The 22,241-nt window shown below is 39.1% G+C and overlaps 1 protein-coding gene across 3 annotated transcripts in view; it reads left to right on the top strand.

Annotated features, from left to right (window-relative positions):
• The window catches only part of armc9 (armadillo repeat containing 9), a 26,086-nt gene extending 3,845 nt beyond the window's left edge, over positions 1–22,241 (top strand). Inside the window, exons 6-25 of one of the 3 annotated variants that reach the window (XM_005730330.2) lie at positions 739–763; positions 1,294–1,451; positions 1,762–1,860; positions 2,567–2,602; positions 5,371–5,405; positions 5,507–5,618; positions 5,919–6,011; positions 7,048–7,138; positions 7,354–7,477; positions 7,611–7,750; positions 9,266–9,342; positions 9,840–9,914; positions 10,476–10,566; positions 10,794–10,846; positions 11,554–11,652; positions 12,252–12,367; positions 13,068–13,228; positions 13,974–14,079; positions 17,081–17,265; positions 21,046–22,241. In XM_005730330.2, coding sequence (XP_005730387.1) covers positions 739–763; positions 1,294–1,451; positions 1,762–1,860; positions 2,567–2,602; positions 5,371–5,405; positions 5,507–5,618; positions 5,919–6,011; positions 7,048–7,138; positions 7,354–7,477; positions 7,611–7,750; positions 9,266–9,342; positions 9,840–9,914; positions 10,476–10,566; positions 10,794–10,846; positions 11,554–11,652; positions 12,252–12,367; positions 13,068–13,228; positions 13,974–14,079; positions 17,081–17,265; positions 21,046–21,068 — 1,899 coding nt within the window. In that variant the 3' untranslated portion in view covers positions 21,069–22,241. Of the gene's footprint in view, positions 1–738; positions 764–1,293; positions 1,452–1,761; positions 1,861–2,566; positions 2,603–5,370; positions 5,406–5,506; positions 5,619–5,918; positions 6,012–7,047; positions 7,139–7,353; positions 7,478–7,610; positions 7,751–9,265; positions 9,343–9,839; positions 9,915–10,475; positions 10,567–10,793; positions 10,847–11,553; positions 11,653–12,251; positions 12,368–13,067; positions 13,229–13,973; positions 14,080–17,077; positions 17,266–21,045 lie in introns of all 3 variants that reach the window. The other 2 variants (XM_005730329.2, XM_005730331.2) reach the window with 2 other exon arrangements.

The following is a 22,241-nucleotide window of genomic DNA, read 5'->3' as shown; positions in this document are numbered from 1 at the left end:
AAACACAAAACCCAGCCTAAAAGAGAAAGTTGATAACAACCGTCATGACAACCATTGTCCCCAACTGGGGTTTTAGATTTTATCAAGTTAGCTAATGCACAGAAAGAAACAAAGTTATCCTAACCTCCTCAGACTAGAAGGGCAGGCAAAGGTAATGGAATTATTGGGATACTGGAAACCCACCACATAGACTTTGCTCAGTACATATTTGTGAAACTAAATTAGCCAACTTTCAAAGCTTTGTAAAATAAAAAGCTATGGGCTGGAAAAAAAATGTTTCTAGTGTATACAAAATTAACACGGTTACCAAAAGTGGGAACATTTGAGCATCAGTGTTTTTTGGCTCAGCCAATTAATAACATTTACATGTGCTTACATGACATTTATAGGGTACTTAAGTGAAAGTAGGAACACAACCAATTGTCGTTGTTTGTTGTCTGCTACCTGGGGTGCATGCACATCTGGTATGTTGTAATGTAAAGTCTGTGCTGCTTTCAGGAAAACAGATGTCCGCGTGGACCACGCTCAGCATCTCATGATGAAATTTGCGTGACTTGGACTCAAACCGACAGAGAAAGCATAACTGAGGCTTCAGATATTAATTAGTTCCATCTGCAGTCCTTTTACTAATTATTTCATTTGTATGTAATTCCTGATGAAACCATTAACAAGGGAATAAATACAGGAGAAATGTTTGATTTGTCTCTAAGTATGTGATCTTTAACCAGCTTCATGCAGAAGGAGGGTGGAAGGAGTACTAAAGGTAATTACCCCATCACAGAGTCTACCTTTTTGTGCATTGCAGTTTGCAGTTCTTCACCCCAACAGCTGTTTCTTATTGCCAGTTATTCAGTTTTCTTTCTTTCAACTTTTCATAATCTCAAAGGGAACAAAGGCTCACGGCCACACCTGCTCATTAATCAGTAGTGGTCAACTAATACTACACATAAAGAAGTCATATCAGCGTCACCCATTATACATCTGTTTGCCAAGGGTTTTTTGCTTGATTCATTTGTATAATGTGGAAAGTATTATTTACGTAATAACACTTACAGAACTCTCACTAATGGATAAAAAACGTTATGTTAAATATTGATAAAGGTTAGTAGAAAAGTCAATGATGAGATTGGTGTTGGAGAGGTTGATTAAAAATGGCATTTCAGAATATTGTTTAATTTTTAAATGAATTTCTTGACATCTGAAAGGATAACAGGCATTTTCACCTAATGCATGTAAGCCAGTGTTGGTTTCTGCAGTCTCCGTCTTTTTCTGTTTGTTTGGGTGAATGCACAGAGGCCACGCAGCAGTTACAGCTCCAGCTGGCTGAATCAGATCGCCGCATCACCAGCTACGTACGGAAGTTCAACAAGATGCAAGCTGACTACCATAACCTGATTGGAATCACTGCTGAGTTGGTCGACTCATTGGAGGCCACAGTCAGCGGAAAGATGGTAGGGCAGGCTAATTGTGGGACAAACAAGCACACATTCTGTCAGACATGCAACAGATACGGAGTCCATAAGTGTGGCACAAGTTAGAAAAGAATGTGTGCACACAGGACAAAAAACCCCAAATTTGCATATTCAAAGTCCAGTGGTGTGCATGCGAGCGCCAACAAGAAATCTTTTGATACGCAAAATGGATTGGAAATATATATGAAAAGATTTTAATATTTGGAAAACAGGAATACACTATTAGTACCCTGCTCTTCTCGCACAAACAGTATTTTAAAGCTCAGGGGAGCGTGCCTTGTTTTTGCAGATCTCCCCCGAGTACCTGCAGAATGTGTGTGTTCGCCTGTTCAGCAGCCAGATGAGACAGAGTGTGATGCAGAGCACAGACTTCACCAGGCCAGGCACTGTGAGTTGCAGCACACAGTCTTAGCTCTATTCCTTCCCTCTTCTTCACGCCTCAGAATAGTAACAACAACAACACCTGGCCCCAACTTAATGTGATTTTATTGAAGCATAGAGTATGCATAGCAGACGGTGAGGAGATAAGAGCCACAATCGGGGAAAAGTGCACTTAAGGAGTGTTTACATTATGTACAAAAAGACATCTTTGTTCCTTTTATGTAAGCTGTCTAGTCATTCTGTTGTGTGCATCCTAGAATGAGTGCTTCCTGGATCCTGGAGTTGAATAAATACAGTCATTGTTGGAAAGTCAAGTGTACACAACACAAATTTCCAATAAGCAGTCAGACATTTACGTAATCATCTGCCTTGGAAATGTAACTGTGTTTCTCCCATAAAGACGACATTTAAAGGTGTCGAGATGGGTCAGAGTTACATTAAATCTTAAATCCTTGCTGCTGTTATTAAGCCTCTTTTTCTGCCTCTTTTGTGCCACCGATAATCAAAAGGCTGTAGAAAAGCTCCCAACCGACCTAAAAAACTGTCCACAGCTTGACAATCATGCTTGCTGTTAGCGGCCTTCATTGTGGTTTTGACCTCTGGCTTGTGAAATCTTGTTTCTTTCTATTTGAACTGAACAACATTTTTTTCTGTGTTTTGTGTGTGTGTGGTTTTTTTTTTTTTTTGCTTGTGTGATGCTTTTGTCCCCAAAGGGATATTACTCTATGAGTCCCTATGATGATGGCTATGTAAGTTTCATATATTTTCATCTTTACATTTTCTTATTGCTCAGGTCCTCAGTTCTCATCTAGCTTCTGCCTCGGTGTCTCCCTTTTCCCTCCTGTTGTTGTCTTTATGTCCTTCATGACCTCCTAACATATTTCTTCATCACACCCTCCTGCCTATATGTGCATTCCCGCTAGATTGTCCCAGTTTAAACGTATGTTTGGCTTTATTTGCAGTAAGGACGATGACAGTCATTGTTCCTCAACTCTCATTTTAGCTTTTAGCTCTCAACTTATCTCTCAGTTTCATTTTTCTTCTCTTATGCTTATTGTTATTTTTTGTTTTGTTTTTTAGATTATAGCCATATAAAATGACAGAACAAGAATGGCCATCACAGGGTGCTTTGATTTAAAAGGATTACTCGCATGCTCAAACAGGACAGGTTATATTACAGCTATTTGAAAGGCAGCAACAAGAACACTTCATGTAGGATTCTTAACAACCTTAAAAACAGGCACCCAGGGTCAACATATCAAATTTGCTGTTTTTAGGTATAGTTAAACATTAAAAAATGAGCAGCCATAGCTAGTCAACTTTACTTTAAACCACTGTTACGTAGCAGTTTAAAGCTAAGCAGGTCAACATACCTGCTTAGCTTCATAAAGTATTTTTGAAGATAGTATTTTTTCTCATTTAGGCTTGCTAGTTTAATGTAAGTGAGTGCAAGGCCATAATTTATCCTCAGTATCAGAGTCTTTGTCTTTGTACATTATCAATCTTTCTTTTATTGCTGTTTGGACCAAGACATAAAGTCTTGTAGTTAGACAATAGCATCAACAGTCCATGATTTTGGTTGTAACCACAGTGTAAAAACAGATTGAAAAGATGAAAAAACATAAAAAGCATTTCACTTTTATTCAAAGAATATAAAAACAAATCAGGACTCAAAATTTAGATAAAACTTGGACATAAAGTCTTGCTGCAAGCAAGTCTCCCCATTCTGCAGCTATCTTGGTAAAGACTCCAGCCAGTTATTTGGGCAGGTTGAATGACTAAATGAAGGGGGAGAGAGTCATTTTTATTTTCAAGGATCAAAAAAGAACATCTAAAAACTGTGCTAATTCAGTTTAGGGTCGCAGCTTACATTATTGGTTTAAATATACAGGGTGGGCCATTTATATGGATACACCATAATAACATGGGAATGGTTGGTGATATTAAAGTCCTGTTTGTGGCACATCAGTATATTTGAGGGGGTAAACTCCTCAAGATGGGTGGTGACCATGGTGGCCATTTAGAAGTCGGCCATCTTAGATCTTTTATTTTTCCAATAGGAAGAGGGTCATGTGACACATAAAACTTATTGGTAATGTCACAAGAAAAACAATGGTGTGCTTGGATTCAACATAACTTTATTCTTTCATGAGTTATTTACAAGTTTCTGACCACTTATAAAATGTGTTCAATGTTCTGCCCATTGTGTTGGATTGTCAATGCAACCCTCTCCCACTCTTCACACACTGATAGCAACACCGCAGAAGAAATGTCAGCACAGGCATCCAGTATCCGTAGTTTCAGGTGCTGCACATCTCGTATCTTCACACCATAGACAATTGCCCCTCACATATACTAATGTGCCACAAACAGGACGTTAACATCACCAACCATTCCCATTTTATTACGGTGTATCCATATAAATGGCCCACCCTGTAGTTGACTTTCCTGCCACCACACAGTCGAAATTAGTCGTTTTAAAATTTAGCTTGTATGCGCTTCAATGCAAACACTAGATTTCAGGTTCAACATATAATTGGCTCTTTGGTGGGATTGACTGAACACCTCCATCTTTGTCTTTGCAGAAACCTGGATTTCTGTTCTGTCAGCTGTCTGCTGTTGTCAGAAGTACCTTTGTTTAGCTTTATGGTTCTCTTCTTACTAAGCAGCATATTTGATTGTCGCTTTAAATATGACCTTCTGGTTGCTTGGTGCGCCAGTGTCAAATGTCCCAGAACAACATATTATCATGCGTACATGGGCACCAAATGTTTAGGGGGAAAGGAACTTGGGAAAGAAGCCAGGTATCACTGTTCTGTTCTTTTTCTTTGTTTGTTTTAGTGTGCCAGACAAGGCGATACCTCCGTTTACACGGATCAGTGTTCTGACCTTATGGTTCTCCCACCATAAGTCCAGCCGCCTCCTCCTCCTCCTCCTCCTCCTCCTCCTTAGATTTGATTTCAGGGGTTTTCAAAATACCCTCAGAGTAAAAACTTTAATAGTCAGTTTCACCTTACTTTACACACAACAACAACACCTCAGTGATCAAGTTTTTGTTTCGTCTCCTGGGTCAAAGTGGGGGTCTTTCACTTGTTAGATGTCAGTCGCTACACTCTGGAGCCATCTAAAAAAAAAAACACAGATGGACTAATGTGTGACAAATGCAGAAGTATTAGCCTACCCTTTCTGGTACTGTTTCTTGGCCTCTTACTGCATAGATAATATTGCCAAACACTGTAATACTGTATGTCCCAGTACTCAGCATGTACCACACGCATGATGATGTATGCATGTCTTAAAAACTACTAATGACATATTTACACATTAGCTAACTTGATTATCTTAGATTGGATGGACCAGATGGTAAGAGTAACATATGGTTAATGTTGCATGTGGTATGTTTTGCACACTTTAAAGTGATAAATAAAGTCAGATTGTAAAAAAATACCCTGCATTAAAGATCCTCCTTTTTTTCTTCTCATTATCTCTGTTTTTTTTCCTCTGCCTTCTCTTGTAGGCTTCCTCTATGCTACGAGCGTCCATTGCACCACAGTAAGTCTTCGTTTGGAAGAAATCATTTTTGTACCAATCATACAGTTTCATTAAACCCAAATAAAACAAGGCTGCTATCTCGTTTCTCTTTAAATCACCAGGAGACCAAAGGATGTGCCAATGTTGCCCTCGTTAGACTATGAGAAGCTTAAGAAAGACCTCATCGAAGGCTCAGAGAGACTTCAGTCTCTGCTACTTCAGGCAATGCGATGGGTGAGAGTATTCTGTTTATTATCTCCAGCATTCTCCTTAGTGATAAGATGTTTCGTATTTATCTGATCATCAGCCTTCCTTGTGACTTTGTTTGGCTCCAACACTCGCTTATAACTTAAGATCAGTGTATTTATCCGTCTTCATCCTCAGAGAGTAGAATGCGTTAAGTACAGTTTTAATTTGGGGCGTCCAGAAACTTGGGCAGTTTGTGAACCTGGACAAAAGAAGAGTGGCACTTATATTTACTTGGACTAGACTTTTGAGTGCTGATTGTTGGATCTGTTTCTAATGTCTTTTTAGAGACTCACCCGCTCACTCCCTGGTGAACAGAGAGATACTGTGCTTCAGGCTTACATCAGCAATGATCTTCTGGAGTGCTACAGTACTAAAGAGGTGGGGTTATAGCTTCACTATCATGCATGTTAACACTACAAAATTCATTCAGAGGGCCTGTTAATTAACTTGTGAACGTGCAAATTGAAAAACACGCCGTAAATAAAAGAATCGTAGAAATGTGGTGCTTCCAGACAATTTTAAACCAACACTTAGAACATAACTCGCTCCCAAAAAGGTTATGTTATCCTTACAAGGTGACTTTCATGACAAAGCTGGAGGATAGGGAAAAGGCAATCAAACTTGTAAACACATTTTTTTGACAGATTTCTAAAATATCACAGTCTTCTTGTTTTTATGACAGACTGTCTAATCTGTCAATTTGTTTAGCTCTGTAGGTCATATATTTAAATTTAGAGGAAGAAAATCATTGTTTATGATCTTAACATTATCAAATATTTAGTAATTATTTTATATTAAGAGATCATTTGAACCCAATGGTGAGTCATTTAGAAATGGTTCCCAGTCTCAGAATAAGCACTTTCCTCTGAGAAGCTCAGATTGTGTCCCAAACTTTACCCTCGTGAAAGACTTTTGACACACTTTGTTCTTTTTTCTTTTTTTTCTTTTCTCTCGTCATTTTCTTTTCACCTAGCCTTTAGCTTCAGGTGCTATGCTGAATACAATCTCTTTAGAGTGAATAACCCTTTCATAAATGCTTTCAATCTTTGTACTCCTGTGTATGTTTCAAGGTTTTCTAGGTATATCTAAGTGACTCTGCAATCATTTAAGGTGACTGTTGTTGAGATTTGGTGCTATATAAATAAAATTAAATTCTATAGCAACGCTGGAAGACTCTGCATTTAACTGAGGTGTTGGTCAGCGTACATAAATATGATGCCTTTCATTTTAAAGTGTTGCAAAAATGAACATTAAGGAAGGACACATTTAAAAAGATGCTACTTGTCAAATAAGTTACATTGTGTTTTATGTTTAAATTCATAGTCCTTGTCTCTAAGAAATTTCACTCTTCAAAAAATGGTGAGTGGAAAAACTCACAGTGCACAACTTGCCCTACATTTGTTTGTTTCCTTAGAAAACTGTGCTTCATTTAATGAGATCAACAAACGAGATTGTTCGTCAATACATGGCTCGTCTCATCAATGCATTTGCTTCCCTTGCAGAGGGTAAGTTTAAAGCTGCCATTAGAGCTCATTAGGCATCATCATTTACTTTGTAAGTTGATTCCTGATGGTTTGACCTTACTGGCTTTCCGTTTTGAAGAAAAACTATTAATGATGCTCCACAAAGCTAAACAGTAACTGTAGACAGCATTTTGTAAAAAGGAGACTTTAGAATGGCTGTGAATGCTTTCAAGATGTTCCTTTGATATTTATTACAGGTCGTGTTTACCTCTCCCAAATCCCCATTCTTCTGAAACATCTGACAGAAACACTCAGAAAGGAAGAAAAAGAATCTCTTACTCGCGAAAATGTCCTCGTGGCTCTGCAGAAACTCAGCCTCAGGTAGTTTTTAAAATTACTAGGGTTTTCTAAATCCTTTCTTATCTCGATTAATGTTTTTTAAATGAATATGTCACAATTTTTGTCCTTTTGACAAGCATGAATATTTGACCTTACATCATGTCTCGCCTGTTAGGAGGAGTCAGCAGACAGCCATGATTGCAGATGATCTGATTGGCTGGCTAGTGGATGAGCTCCAGGACTCAGACTGCCTCAGTGACTACAACCTGGAGTATTCTGCAGCTTTGCTTATGAACCTGTGTTTGCGAACAAAGGGTAAACATAAAAACATGCAGAACATAAATGTAGCTCAATAATGCAAATACCAGACGGGCGGCATGGACACCGGCGTTTGTGAATGCGATAACACAAGAATGAGGTGACGTAGGAGCTTCAAACTGATACCACAGATGCACTTACTAAAAATCCGATGTATCAACAAGTTCCACTTTCAGTGACCGCATCACGTTCTGTAAAAGTCTTGTGAACGTGATAACTTGAGAACATGGAGATGTAGGATTTTGAAATTGATAGGTGTGTCTGCTAGGAGGCTGAGAGGCAGCTCTGGCCATTGGCAAATATATTTTTATTTTGCCAAGAAAATGGGAAATGGGTACTGTTTGTGAATCACATCAGTAACCAACTAAAGACTGAACTGAAGAAATAGGAACAAGTTATGCTAATAACTAAATCCCTCAAAGTAGAATTTACAGTTGCCAAGTTGTCTTTATGCGTGAATGGTTCATAGGTCAGTGTTTAAGTGGCTTCACCAACAAATCAAAAAATCATTCCTCTGAAAATCGCAAGGTATAAAGACTGGTCTTTATACCTTATACCTATAAAGACTGGTCTTTATACCTTATACCTATAAAGACTGGTCTTTATACCTTACTATAAAGTAAATAAAATAACAATCTCACTCTGTGGAAGCAAAAATGTGATAAACAAATAAAGGAAGGTGAGAGGGAGAGCTGGCTCAAGGCTTTTACAGGGCATTAAAGAATAAACACATTTCTTTTTAAGCCTTACTGTAGGATCAGTTGACTTTTGACCCAGGCTTACAATTTCCTTATTGTCTTTCATCCATGTTAAACAATAATTGGCTTTATTTTATTTACTATGCTATGCTACTATGCTATATTTACTTTAAGACTGGTGTTGATTTTCTGTGTGCTTTTTTGTGTCTTTGTTTTTTTTCACTGTCCGTGAATAATTTCCAAGTCAAATAAGTCTTCTCAAACACACCATGGGTTATACTATAACGTTCATTCATAGAGCTTATTAATAGTCCATGCTATCATGAAAATCAGAACGACCTTGTTTCACGCCACAACGAGTCAAGGTCTAGGTTTGTTCCTGTTCTTTCTTTCTTTTCTTTTTTTTTTTTTTGCTGATACACTAAGGTTAATTATTGACTAAGTTTGCATTGAAAGCAAACGTTTAGCTTTTCGGTCCTTCTGAATACATGTTTTCACTGCACTCTTGTTTTTACAATTATTTGTCTTCCATTTACGTCATATCTAGGATGTATCGCTTTCAGACGCTCCCTCTTTCCTTTTCTTTTTTCCCAAAACATGTTTTTATTATATGCTGTACTTCTGTTCAATGTAGAATGCCACAATGAAATACTGTCCCACATTTGATTTATCAGTAATTGTATTGTCTTACACGGATAAGTACTGGGAAGTCATTAACCGGATTTATATGTATTAAATCAAATAATAGTCCCATCATATTGCACACAGAAAAAGCGTTGCTAAATTTGTGTGCTGGATGGTTGTCTTTTTACAGGAAAAAGGAAGTGTGCAGAAAACGCCAAGCATGTGCTAAAAGTTTTGACTGATCTCCTTGGACATGAGAACCACGAGGTGATATACACATCTACCAACACACAGCACAGAAGTTGCATGCACAGTGGTTGCAGTGTGCAAGCAAAACAGATTTCTCGTGGTTGAAACTGATACAGGCTACACAACAAACAGTGTGTACTGCATGCAATAGGTGGAAAGTGCAGAATTAATGCCATTAAAGGATAGAAAATGACACGAGTTGCTAGCATATCATAAACTAAAACCGCCAACATTCATAAATTAACAGTCTCTCTACTGTTATGTTACACTGTGTAATTATGTCCCTTGAAAATGTCTTGCAGTCTTGGCATGAGTGAGCCATGACTGCAGGAACATCAATAAAACATAGAAAGCACAGAGTTCATTGATTTTACTTATGTTAGCGGTCAGGTTGTTAAAAAGAAAAAAAGCTTATCCACAGCACAAACATTAGTTCCTCTTTGTGGGCACACATCTCTAATTGCTGTATTTGAGATCATAGAGATAGAGGTTGTGTTTGTCTGTGTCACTTTCAGATTTGGCCATATGTGAATGGAGCTCTTTACAGCATCCTGTGCATTCCCTCTGTGCGACAGGAAGCAAGAGAGATGGTGAGATAGCAGTTTGCATTTTGCAGTTTGCATGTCTCTTCCTCTTCACTTTCCTCGGTAAAGAACAAGTGTTCATTTAATAGGCAGAGAAAGTTGTAAATGGAAGTGTAGTTAAAATGTGGAGTTGCAATCACAAAAAGTATGAAAGATGGACGCAGCTTCCAGGTCTGCAAACTGAAGTCAATGCGATCAGCGAGACCTTTAAAACATACTTTCTTTTAAAGTGGGGAACCCTGGGTCAGCACACCTTAATCAACCTTAATCGTTTTATCATTTCAAAAATGAGGATTATCTAGTGTATTGACTAACAAATTTTAGCTAATTAGTTAGCCATTTTTTCATCAGAATCAATTATAAAAGGCCAAAATGGACACGAATACAATCTCAGTGTTTTTAAATTAGTTTTCAGAAAGCAACGAGTGACATCACAGTGTCACCTAGGTACGTTCATCTTTCACATGCTTTGGCCAAATATTGTTATATATATATGTATATACTGTAATTTTATACTTGCATACATATTTTTTGAATGTTTTGTGTGTCTTTCCCTCATGTGTGAAGAGCGTTGAAGAGATTCTCCGCTGCTACATCAAAGAGGAGAACCCAAACCTTAACAGACAGATTGAATTCATCATTAAACAGCTAAACTCAGGTTAGTGAAATTTACTGTTAAACACGTAGATGATAAACTGGTAGTCCAAAAGTAAGTGGCTCAAGCAATGCAGGAAAAACAAAATATGTAAATATGAAACTTGATATCTTACATTTCCTGTTCCAGATCCCCAGTTTTCATAACATTAGTTATCATTTGAAACTATAGTTTTTTTATGAAGTATAATTTTGGAAAATCTGCTGGCTTTTTAATCCTCCCCCCCCCAGCTGAAGAGGAAGGACCAGAGTCTGATGAGGAGGAGGAAGAGGATGACAATGACGTAAGGCCGCCTGATAAACATCAATGTGCTGGTGTTTTCCATCATCATATTAAATGCCTGTTTACAAATTAATTCAACAAAACCACTGAACCATAAATAACTGGCTCATATCAAAAGAACTAAGCAAAGAAAATAAAGTATGAGGGGGAATGATGGACTTAAAAAGTTAAAATGTAAATGAATTACAGGAGTTTCCTGGGGTGTGTGTGTATGTGTGTGTGTATAAGCACATATTCCATTCTCTTCCTGTTCCCATGAGAGTTCCTTGAGTGTGAGTGCCCTTGCCCTGTAATCTCGAATTAGGTGTTTTTTTGTTTATATTTTTTGTTTTTTTTTTATAGCTGCTATCCGTTTCCCTGCCCACAATGGTGAACTGATACGTACTGTACATACCTGTTTCTGAGTGGCAGTCTCAAAACTACAAAATACACTGGTCCCTTGTCAGAGCCTTGTGGAATGGTACCAAGCATTGTATTAATTTTTAAAATTAAAACTTAATGGGTGAGAGTTAATTTTTAGTCAGTCTGAGGAAGTTACGCTTTGCCAATGTAACCCGGTAAAAATCGACCTGCAGCAACCCTGTGGGTGTTTTATATAATGCTGCTTAATGCTTAAACATAAATTAAGTGCATGTGCGGACAATATGCATTTTTGACACTGCACACAAATTCTTTCTCAAGTGATTTATTGTCTTTGCATTGTGACAGGAAGATTTAATGGAGATCGACATTGATAAAGAGGAAGTTCTTCAGCCACAGCACAGGGAACTGTCTGGGGAAAGCCTGCTCACCACTGAGTACCTGGGAGTAAGAGCAAAACACACATTTTCACCATAAACATATTGTTTGTAGCTAAGAAGACGCAGAGTTCAAATTTTGACACTAATCAAGAATACGAATTACTAACAGTATGGGTATTAGTGTACATATATATATATACATGTATTACGGGCAAGTTGCAAAGTAGCTTGTAAATTTTGTTTATTGCACCAATAACAGGATATGACATTATCACAGCGTGCACTGAACTTTAGACAGTGCATAGGTCTGTGCATTCACAGAATTGTAATCATTTGGCTATTTGGTTCATAAATGCTAGCATGAAATATATTTTACCTCATGATTATATAAGGTACCACACACATCGCTGCCTCTTTGTGGTGATGGCTTTTGATATCTCAGGTGCTGGCCTGTTAGTTTTTTAGGGATCTGTTTTATGTGGCTATGAGTTCATGACCGGCCAATACACCGGACAGAACACAGTCAGGTTTACAGTGAGAAAAAGTTACGTGTTGGACAGTTACAGCACTCTATCACATTAATCTATCTTTTCCCTGTTAACACTTTTTTCCATGATGGAAATGTGCTTGGTATGTTACTGTTTTATTGTGTGTGTGGCTGTGTAGATCATGACCAACATGACAAAAGTGAAAAGGAAGCCAACCCCTCTACCACAGCCAGCTGCTGATGAGCCGCTACAGCGGCCAGTCACCCCTAGTTCTCATCGTAATATCGGCGTGGGGTAAGTTAAATTACCAAACGGTGTCATAAGATCCAGACTGAAGTTCACTCTTAAGCTAAAACACTTCTTTGTGGTGTCTGTGGGACCATAAAATGTGTAAGACATGAGAAACTGTACAGCGGCAGCCTCTCTTTAAGTGATTTACAAACCACCATAAACATTGGTCCTTAGATCTCAGATACCGGTCTTCAGGCCTCATTTCTTTAAAGGCTGATCACTTCACAGTAGTCCAAAGATTTTATGAGCTGACTAATCTGTAGCTTGTGTAGATAATTGTGCCACCATTTGTTTAGGATACATAGATAACGACGTTCCTCTTGCCGCTAAAACTCTGAAAATACAAAAATGTTTCAAATGTATTTTGATGTTTTTCTTTGCAAAGCGTAAACTTTGAAGAGATGAGTGAGCCGCAGTAGACTAGAACTGGAGTGCCTGCATACCATTGCTGTAAAGCATCTTGTTTGGTCTTGACAAGGTAATTTCCTTGTTCTGAGCACCAACCTAGAGAAACAGGCCTAACCTTGTATTTAACAGTTTAAATATTAACTGTTAGAGAGCTGTACAAATATGGAGAACTAGCACTGATGAAAGTCAGTGGAATCATCAAAATAAATTGTTTTTTCAAGTTAAAAGCCATCTTGCTTACACCAACATCCTCATGGAAGTTCTTAATCTGAGATTGTGTTCGTGTTATGTGTAGTGATTATCGACCTGCCAGTCGGGGAGGCGAGACCAGCAGAGACACAGAATACAGACAGAAGAGCGGGGAAGGAAGCCTGCCACACTCTCGATACAACTCACGACCTCCTACACGCTCCGGCAGTCGGCCGAGCACCGCAGACTCCCTACGCCAAAGCATCGGTGGGTGACTCAACTTTCAGAGTTTCAGATGTAATTTAGGAGCAGCGGTAGAATTTCAAAAGAGTAAAATAATAACTCTTTGACCGTGTCTAACAGATGTGGCTGTAAATCAGATGTTTGCGCTCAGATTACTCACACTTAGTAGAAGCTCTGTGCATTTTTGTGGAAAAATCTTTAATTTCCCTTCCACCTGCTGCTTTTTATTTGGTTGTGTGTTAGATGTATTTGATGTGGTGCCCAGTGTCCACAAGCAACAAAAGATAGTTCCAGAGAAGGAAGTTTCTGCAACTTCCTCACAAACCATAAGGGATAAAGACTTAGCAGAATAGAATAGGATAGAATAGCCTTTTATTGTCACTGTACATGTACAGTGAAACTGTGGGTGCTTGAAATACAAATATAAATAGTACGACAGCAGGAATGAATAGTAGACAAGAGGAGTATATACAAAACAGGAGGGAGGCACACATTAGAGGACAGATTGCAAAGTGCTCAGTCTGAGTATGTGTGTGAGTGGCCGGAGTGATGAGAGTTACTCAGACCATGGCTCAGATCGGTGGGTGGGCACCAGAAGGCTAATGACCTTAGTTTGATGGTATCAAGTTGTGTGTTTGATAGTGTTCAGCTGTCCATCTACTTTTTTTTTAGTTTTTTTAAGTTATGACCTTTGTTTCCATTTGAAGGTCTGACATTTTGGTTGATTCTAAAATTGGTCTTTTGACACTCTTAATTTATTCCCACTCAGACTCAGAGTGTGGGCGCTTGTCCCAGGAGTCAGAATTGGACAGGCAGTATGAAGGTAGAGCCAGAAAAGGATGTTCCCAGGAGGACCACAACGGACACTCTGCCAGGTATACTGACACACAAATGTAAACTGAGCGCGCTCACGTTCATATTTTATGTATAACATGGCTGTTTGTGTTGAATTTTACTGCAGTTCTTTGAATAAAAAGGCAACAGTTTAACGACAGTCAAAGTTAATCAGGTTGAGGTTTTTGATCAGAGTTTGAATGTAAACAGTCACAGAGAGACTATAAAAACTGTTTAGACTCATTTTTTTTTGTAGTGCAATCATACATGGAAATACAGTATGAAAGGCAAAAACAGACCATCTTTCTTCTTCAACTGAGAGTGAACTCTCCTTTTTGTAATCGCTCTAAGCAGACTTCAGGAATAGTTGTCCAAGCATCCGAAAGGACATTTCAAAGCTCTTCTCGGGATAATCCCAGACTGCTTCATTAATGTTGAGTTTCGATCTCTGAGGAGGCCAATCCATGACTTAATATTCATTTCTGTTATGTGTTTTTTCTATCCAGATGTGCTTTTAACACTTTGTCAGTGTTTTTATTATTATTGTCATGCTAAAAAATGAAGCTGTTGCTAATCAGATGCTTTCTAGACGGCAAAATCTGACTGTGCTTTTCTGAGTTCATAATTCCATCTGTTTTAATAAGATCATCCAACACAGCTGGATGAACCCCAAACCATGGCGCAGCCAAGCAGAAGATGTTCACTGTTGTTCCTTTCTTCTGACCTCCTCTGCACATATCGATGGAAATATGAACAGTTTCACTTTGGATTTTCACTCTATCAGATTTGTTTACACTGATTTTTCCCAAAAAGCTGTTAGCTCTCTGCAGATGATGTTTGTGCTGCTAAAATCCTATTTTTAATATTTTACTTTTTATTCTCTTTGATTGATCGATTGAAAATGACAGAAAGAGCAGCCAATAAAATAACAGATAACAAGATGATTAAAAAAAAACAAAAAACATTTAAACTTTTGCAGTTTCAACATAACAAAAAAAAATCACTCAAAAAGCAAACATTTGGGCACTTCACACTCTCTGTATTTATAGAGAAATATATTCTATATATATACTAAATATATACAAACTAAATTTACATTTAAAAAAAAAGTTATTGAGCCAACAATAACATGTTAAAAATATTCTTGGCTTAATTTTTCCTGAGAACTAGAACCAGACCTGATCTGATGCTGTTAAGGAATGAGCACAAAAAACAACCACCACATAACTGCAGGGATTCCTGTAAGAGTGTGTGTGTGTGTGTGTGTGTGTGTGTGTGTGTGTGTGTGTGTGTGTGTGTGTGTGTGTGTGTGTGTGTGTGTCTGTGGGAAGATTTGGCAAGAATGTTGCTGAACACCGATAGGTGACTCAGCACTGCCAAGCTGGTCTGTGAGACTGTGACATGCGTTTAAACGAGCAGTGCCCACAAAGAGACCCATTCAATCGAACCTCCCCTGCTTCTCTTCTCCTTTAAATCCCAGAGGAACTTGACTCCAGAAACCCACCCACAATAATGAGTCCCAGGAAACTGCTTCAGTAGTCCCTCGCCTCCCCCACACCTCACCCCCCAGGAACGTAAAACACCTCTACAATACAGCCTGGTTGAGTCTGACTTTGGTAGCCTCGTTTCACCCCAGTTTGGAAAGCAAGACTTTTATAGTGAGATGAAATGGCCATTCATATTGAGCTGAAGAGAATCTTAGCAACACGGTAGTTTGGCAAATGCCAAAAGAGCAGATGTGTGTGTTTGCAATTGTTTTTAGACTAATGAACTGATTCCCTAATACAGAGTAACACCTGCTGGAGAGTCAGGCTGTCTTCCACTCACACTTTGTCAGAAATCAGGACTCAGACTCGAGACTTGTTAAAAAGAATTTTAGGGACTGATGAAAAGTTGTGTAAAATGTGTACCCATTTCATTTTGCTTCTGAACAGAGCTCAACATGCAAGGATAGCACCTCCACCCATTTTTACGGGAATACAATACACTGTAACTGTCATGATTAGGCACACGAAACTCAAAACACTGGGTCACCGACCCAGGACCATGACAGTAACGCTTAGTTATACCAGATTTTATCAGAGATATTGGAGCCAATGTGACTACCCTGAACAGAAACCAGAATGAAATCGATCCATTTGATAAGTGTGAGCTTGCTCAACAGGATGTAGGTCGCTTAGCTCTTTCCCGATAAGAACATTAGAGGAGGTTGTGACTGGACGCTGAAGACATTTATTCACTCGTGACCCTGTTTCTCAGACACCTCGGCATCTTTTCTTGGTTTTTATTACACCATAAAGAAGGTGCACAAAGAAAATTAGGTATATAAAAAAAGAAAATGTCTAATTTGAATGGAAGGAAGGCATTTTAAATATGTTCTAATATTATATTAGTGTTTAACGCTGATTGTCTAAAAATGACTAAACGATTGTCTTGTCTGTTGTCCAAATAGACCTAAAAATGAATAATTGCTCCTCAATTATTAAAAACTTTTCTTATTTTTATGGAAACCACCGTGACCCTACGTGTGTTTAGGCTTTAGAGAAAGGGAAAACAGGAAAGTTAACACTAATGAGGATTTACTGATGCATGTCCAGTCAGAACGTGCCCTGTTGTAATATTCATACATATAAAGTATGACAGAGAAAAACTCTGTCATGCCATGTGTGACTTTATTGCTGTGCCTATCTCCCATTTTCCTTGCAAAATATACAGAAATGAGGGGTTGCAAGACTTTTGCACAGTCTTACAGATTATGTTCCTAATTTAACTGTTAAATATTCCCATCCTACCAGTTTCAGGGGTTTTTTCTGTTTTATCCTTCTTTGTATGATTATCATGGTATTTATAGTGACTCATTTAACTGGCAGATTGTTGTTAATGTTTTCTTTCTTTCTGTCTTTCTTTCTTTCTTTCTTTCTTTCTTTCTTTCTTTCTTTCTTTCTTTCTTTCTTTCTTTCTTTCTTTCTTTTTTTTTTTTCTTTTTTTTTTCCAAAAACAGATTATATTCTTTTTTGTTTTTGTTTTTGTCCCTGTCAGCAGAAATGATTATATCCCTGCAATTGCAAGTAAGCCCAAGATTCCCCGTTCACCTGACACAGCAACCAACCAGAACAGTGCTCACCGGGGTAGAGGCCTGGCCCTGGCTCCCCAGTTCTCACAGTCTGAGCCGCAGCAGAGCAGCCGGCCTGTCTCTGCCAGCTCCACAGGAGGAGGCGGGAATGGAAGTAAGCGTATGCTAAGAGCGGGAAATCAACACCAGTCTGGCAGATTTTGGCCCCATCTGGTTACTTCATCTACTCTGCCAACCACTCTAGATGGTGGCCAGCACTGATTTGAATGTTCAGTGACTCTCAGAAAAGAGTTGCTGTAGATGCACTTTAAGCAATAGTATATTGCATTTTTAAAACCAATACAGATATGTGGCGATTAAAAAATCTGACATATCAGCCCAGATTTTTTTTTCTTGCAAACACAGGAATCATAACCATATTTCCCTAACATTTATTATCTGTACTTATTTTCCACCCTTAGTAAGATAAGCTGACAAAAAGAATCGGTCAGTTTTTGTTAGCCAATCTGCAGTCCTAACCCTGCAGTGCAATCTGAAACAAATTCCCAACATCAATACTTACAGCATGGTTGAATGGTGTTCCTGTCTTCTCTTTATTACTAAAATGTTTACTTATCGGCTGTTATAAATATCAATACCAGTATACTTGCAGATGGCTGATATCGACCAGTATATCAGCACAACACTACTTATTTGAGTCTTATTGAGCATGCATTTTCAGTTCATGATGGAAAACAGTACTTGGAGATGTGCAAAGCAGCCGGAATTTGTATCTGTATTTGTATTTGTTAAGGAGGGAAAAGTATTTGTATTTTTATTCGAGTAAAATTCAAAATAAGCGTAAAAATCCATTTTTTTGCGTTACACTTCTAACAAACGTTATAGTGTAAGTATTCTTTAATTATATACATTATAATAATTATGGATATGCAATATTAGTTGATGTTTTACCATAAATCCAGCAATAAACATGTCACAAGGAACATCATTAAAAAGAAAATATGTGGGGAGTTTCAGCTACGTTAATAAGTGACAACTACACAAGGATTGTTTTAACCTTTTAACGATCTTCACAAAAGTTATATACTGCCTCTGGAACTCAGTTAAGGTACAAAAAAAATCCATCCATCTTCTTCTGCTTTATCGGGGCCGGGTCGCGGGGGCAGCAGCCTAAGCAGAGAAGCCCAGACCTCCCTCTCCTCCAGCTTATCCGGAGGAACACCAAGGTGTTCCCAGGGCAGCCGAGAGATATAATCTCTCCAGCGTGTCCTGGGTCTGCCCTGGGACATGCCCGGAACACCTCACCCAGGAGGCGCCCAGGGGGCATCCTTGTCAGATGCCCGAACCACCTCGGCTGGCTCCCTTCAATGTGGAGCAGCAGCGGCTCTACTCTGAGCCCCTCCCGGATGGCTGAACTTCTCACCATCTATCTCTAAGGGAGAGGCCAGCCACCCTTCGGAGGAAGCTCATTTCCGCTGCTTATATCTGCGATCTCGTTCTTTCGGTCACTACCCACAGCTCGTGGCCATAGGTGAGGGTAGGGACGTAGATCGACTGGTAAATTGAGAGCTTCGCTTTTACACTCAGCTCCCTCTTCACCACGACGGACCGGTGCAGCGTCCGCATTACTGCGGCTGCAGCCCCAATCCGTCTGTCGATCTCCGGCTCCCTTCTCCCATCACTCGCGAACAAGACCCCGAGATACTTGAACTCCTCCACTTGGGGCAGGAACTCATCCCCGACCCGGAGTGGGCACTCAACCCTTTTCCGGCTGAGAACCATGGCCTCAGATTTGGAGGTGCAAAAAAATCGATTCAACAAAAATCGTGATGCAGTTCACTGTTTTTTGGCTCAGCAGAGCCGTCTCTGTTGCTGTGTGGAGCAGCCTGTGTCACTCACCTCTTCGACACGTCACTCACTCATCCGGTCATGTTCTGCGGTCTCAAAGTTTTTCCTTGTTCCCGAATACAAATATTTTTTAAAGTATTTGTTCGAAATAATTATTCGTAAAAAACACGTTATTTGTGCCTTATATAAATGATGAAAGCATTAACCGGTGACTGTCATGGAGTTGTAGCACCCCACACAACCAAACATGTAGAGCATTGTGAATTATTTACTGCTTGATTAAATCTCTGCCACACAATCACCAAATATTTGTGTAACATCAGTTTTACATTTCACATATCAACACAACCATGCATGTCAGGAAACTCCTGGGTGTGTGGGTGTTCCCAGGCCTGAAAATCCCGTTTTTCATGCCGTACTTACTTACCAAGACAACAGCAACACAATGGCTAAAGGAAATTAACTGTAAAAATGTTGCACTGGTTTCCAGCAACTTTTGCTTCAGTTCCACTAAGGATATTCACTTGCCACTCTTTCATTTCTTACCAGTCTCTGCCAGAAGTCTCTATATAATAAAATATGCCCCCTTTTTAAGACTTTCCTTATAAATCTGCATTAATGTTTTTCCCGTTATGGCCAGCGACACAAAGTAGTCTGAATCATAAGTCGGCTTATCATGCAGAACGTAACAATGGCTATAAACAAAAAACACAGTAAGCACTTATTGGGAAAATGAAAATTGGGAAAATCTAATTGAGTTAGCTTTTATTGGAGGCACTGCACTGTCAGGCCTGATATTGGGTCCATTTTTATTTGCTGTCAACTTCATGTCTTACACACAGAACTGGAGTCAGCGCAGAGATGATCTGGTGCTCTTAGTTGGCCGATAACATCTCTCCATGCTCTCATGCATCCTAATTGCATTTCATGAGCGATTACCTCCGGCTCTTCCGATGGGTGCCCTTACCACGAAGTTTGTAATGGCACCTATTAGCTACTCAAAGCCACCGCATCCTTCTGTGAGTGTGTTGTACTTCTGAGGTCTGGCGAATATCAGATGTTTGTCACTTAATGACATCTCATCTTGAAGGGCAATAAGCAAACAGACATGCTATATAAAATAACCTGTATTGTATAGTAAGCTTTTTGGCATGTTTCAAGCTATTGTCAGGGGGGGGGGGGTTCAGTGATCTGTGTAATAACAAGCACACATTTGAGCAAGATTCCCCTCAGGCTAATGGCTTTTTTGTTTTGTTTTTTCTAGCATACATATCTGCTGTGACTGAGTGAAAGGCTCCCCTGGGTAAAGAAAAGATGTTTGTGTGGCTTAACGGGCCACCCACCTAGCAAGTAGGGACAAGGATAGGAGTTTCTGCTGAGCCATAATGTTAAGAGCAGAGTTCTTACAATTTTATGATTTCTAATAAGTTTTTTATTTTTGCTTAGTTTGGGATTTTTATTTTTAATTCACTTTAGTTTCAGTTGGTTTCCAGAGCCGGTTTGCCCATTTCAGTTCAGTTTTTATTGGTTTTTTTAATTACTGTTGTATGACCGGCAGGTGTCAGAGGAAAGATTTAGAGCAATCACAGTAGATAATACAATAAAAACCTTGAACGTTTTGAAAGCAGTTGACTCACAGTCTTGGAGTCTCAGTAAGTGTGTCCATCAAAGCCTCATCAGGCAAGTTGTAACAAAATGATATTAAACTAACAACTAAAACGTCCACTGTTTCCCTTTCATTTTGGTTAACTCAAATAAAGTGTTTATTTTTAGTTAACCATAATAACCTCGGTTACGTGTTTGGAAAATGTCCTAGCCGATTGAGAACCAGAGAAGCTGAAGAAGCAGCACTGTCCTTTTTATTTTTTTAATAGGTCTGGATTAAATCTTTCATTTAAATATGCTATTTCTTACACAGTGACAGGAGCTTAACAACTACGTTTTGTATACATTGGTGACAAAGCAGCTTAATTTTGTTCTCATTTTATTGATGAATTAAGTCTGATTGTCCTCCGCTTTCTCTCCCTCTTACCCCCTTTCATCAACCTATCAACCTTTCTTCCTTCCCCTCTCCCTCTGTCTTCAGGCAGGCAATCAAAGAGGAGGTGAGGAGGGAGCTGTCACCACGAGGTAGCACTATCTTCCCAGGAGCATCGGGCTTCCTGTAACATCATCCAACCAGGTTACGATCAGGGTCAAACAGAGACGGTCGAGGCTTAGTGGCAAGAGGAGGAGCAGGACTGGGTGGAACAATGTCTATGATTGTGGTTCTGCATTTAGGTTTTTTTTTTCTCTCTTTTCGCCCTTCGGCTTCAGCGCAGACTACTTCTGTAACCTGATATGACGTTAGACAATAAACACAACCCACAGTCATGCGACTCTGGGCACCTGACAGTCTCTGTTGGCCCTGAGTTTCTGCAGTTTCTCCTCAAGGTGATACAAAATGTGTGCGACACCCTCCAACTACGGCAGAATTTATTTGTAACAAGATTCAGGTGTTTTAACTCCGAAGTCTAGTATCGCTCTGAGTTGGGGCAGAATATGATAACGCTCCTCTCTCTTGCTCTCACTCAATCCTACTTGCTTACTTGGCATGTTCATTACTTGAGTGGGGATTGCCCAAGATGCCTCTTTTTGTGGATAACTTTCATCATTTCGGACATGAGCTCAAGATTTTAGATCAAACACAGCCAGGGCTGTGAGAGGGAGGAGGATTGGAGCTTAAAAATTACAGCAGAGACATTTTTATCTCTTAAACGCCATTGCAAAGAGCAGTACAAGAGCCGGTACTGAAAGTTCTCATCTCGAATTTGTAAATCAATAATCGTCGTGAATTTCACAATGTGCTGTATTGATTTTTAACTATGGTGGAAGATGTCTGTCCACATGAATAAATTATTATACGAGCTGTATTTCAAATGTAAAACATTGCCACAAATGCATAGCTCTTTGTGGCAGCTCCTGTTTCGCAGATGCGAAAAAAGATTGTACAAGAAAGAGCTAGAGTCCTAGTATGACTCTGCATGTTTTTAAATGATATCCAGAACTTTTTACTTTCAACACACAGGTAGCATGTACACTATAATTGAGGGGGGAAAAAACAACTTGAATTTGTGTTAATGTCGTAAATTCAGCTTTAGTTGCTTGTCTATTTGCACCGTTTGCCTGTGTGGTTATGTGTATTTATGGTGAGACATTTCTGTTGCAGTGCATTTTCACTGTTAATATTCTTTCAAGCAGTTATAAATAAATGTGTGACGAGTCAGCAGTTTGCAAAATCAC

This window comes from Pundamilia nyererei, unplaced genomic scaffold (assembly GCF_000239375.1).
Source record: "Pundamilia nyererei isolate P.nyererei 1_Seehausen unplaced genomic scaffold, PunNye1.0 scaffold00036, whole genome shotgun sequence".
Classification (NCBI taxonomy): domain Eukaryota; kingdom Metazoa; phylum Chordata; class Actinopteri; order Cichliformes; family Cichlidae; genus Pundamilia; species Pundamilia nyererei.
Note: the sequence above shows the minus strand (reverse complement) of the source record. Positions and strands in the feature narration are given on the sequence as shown.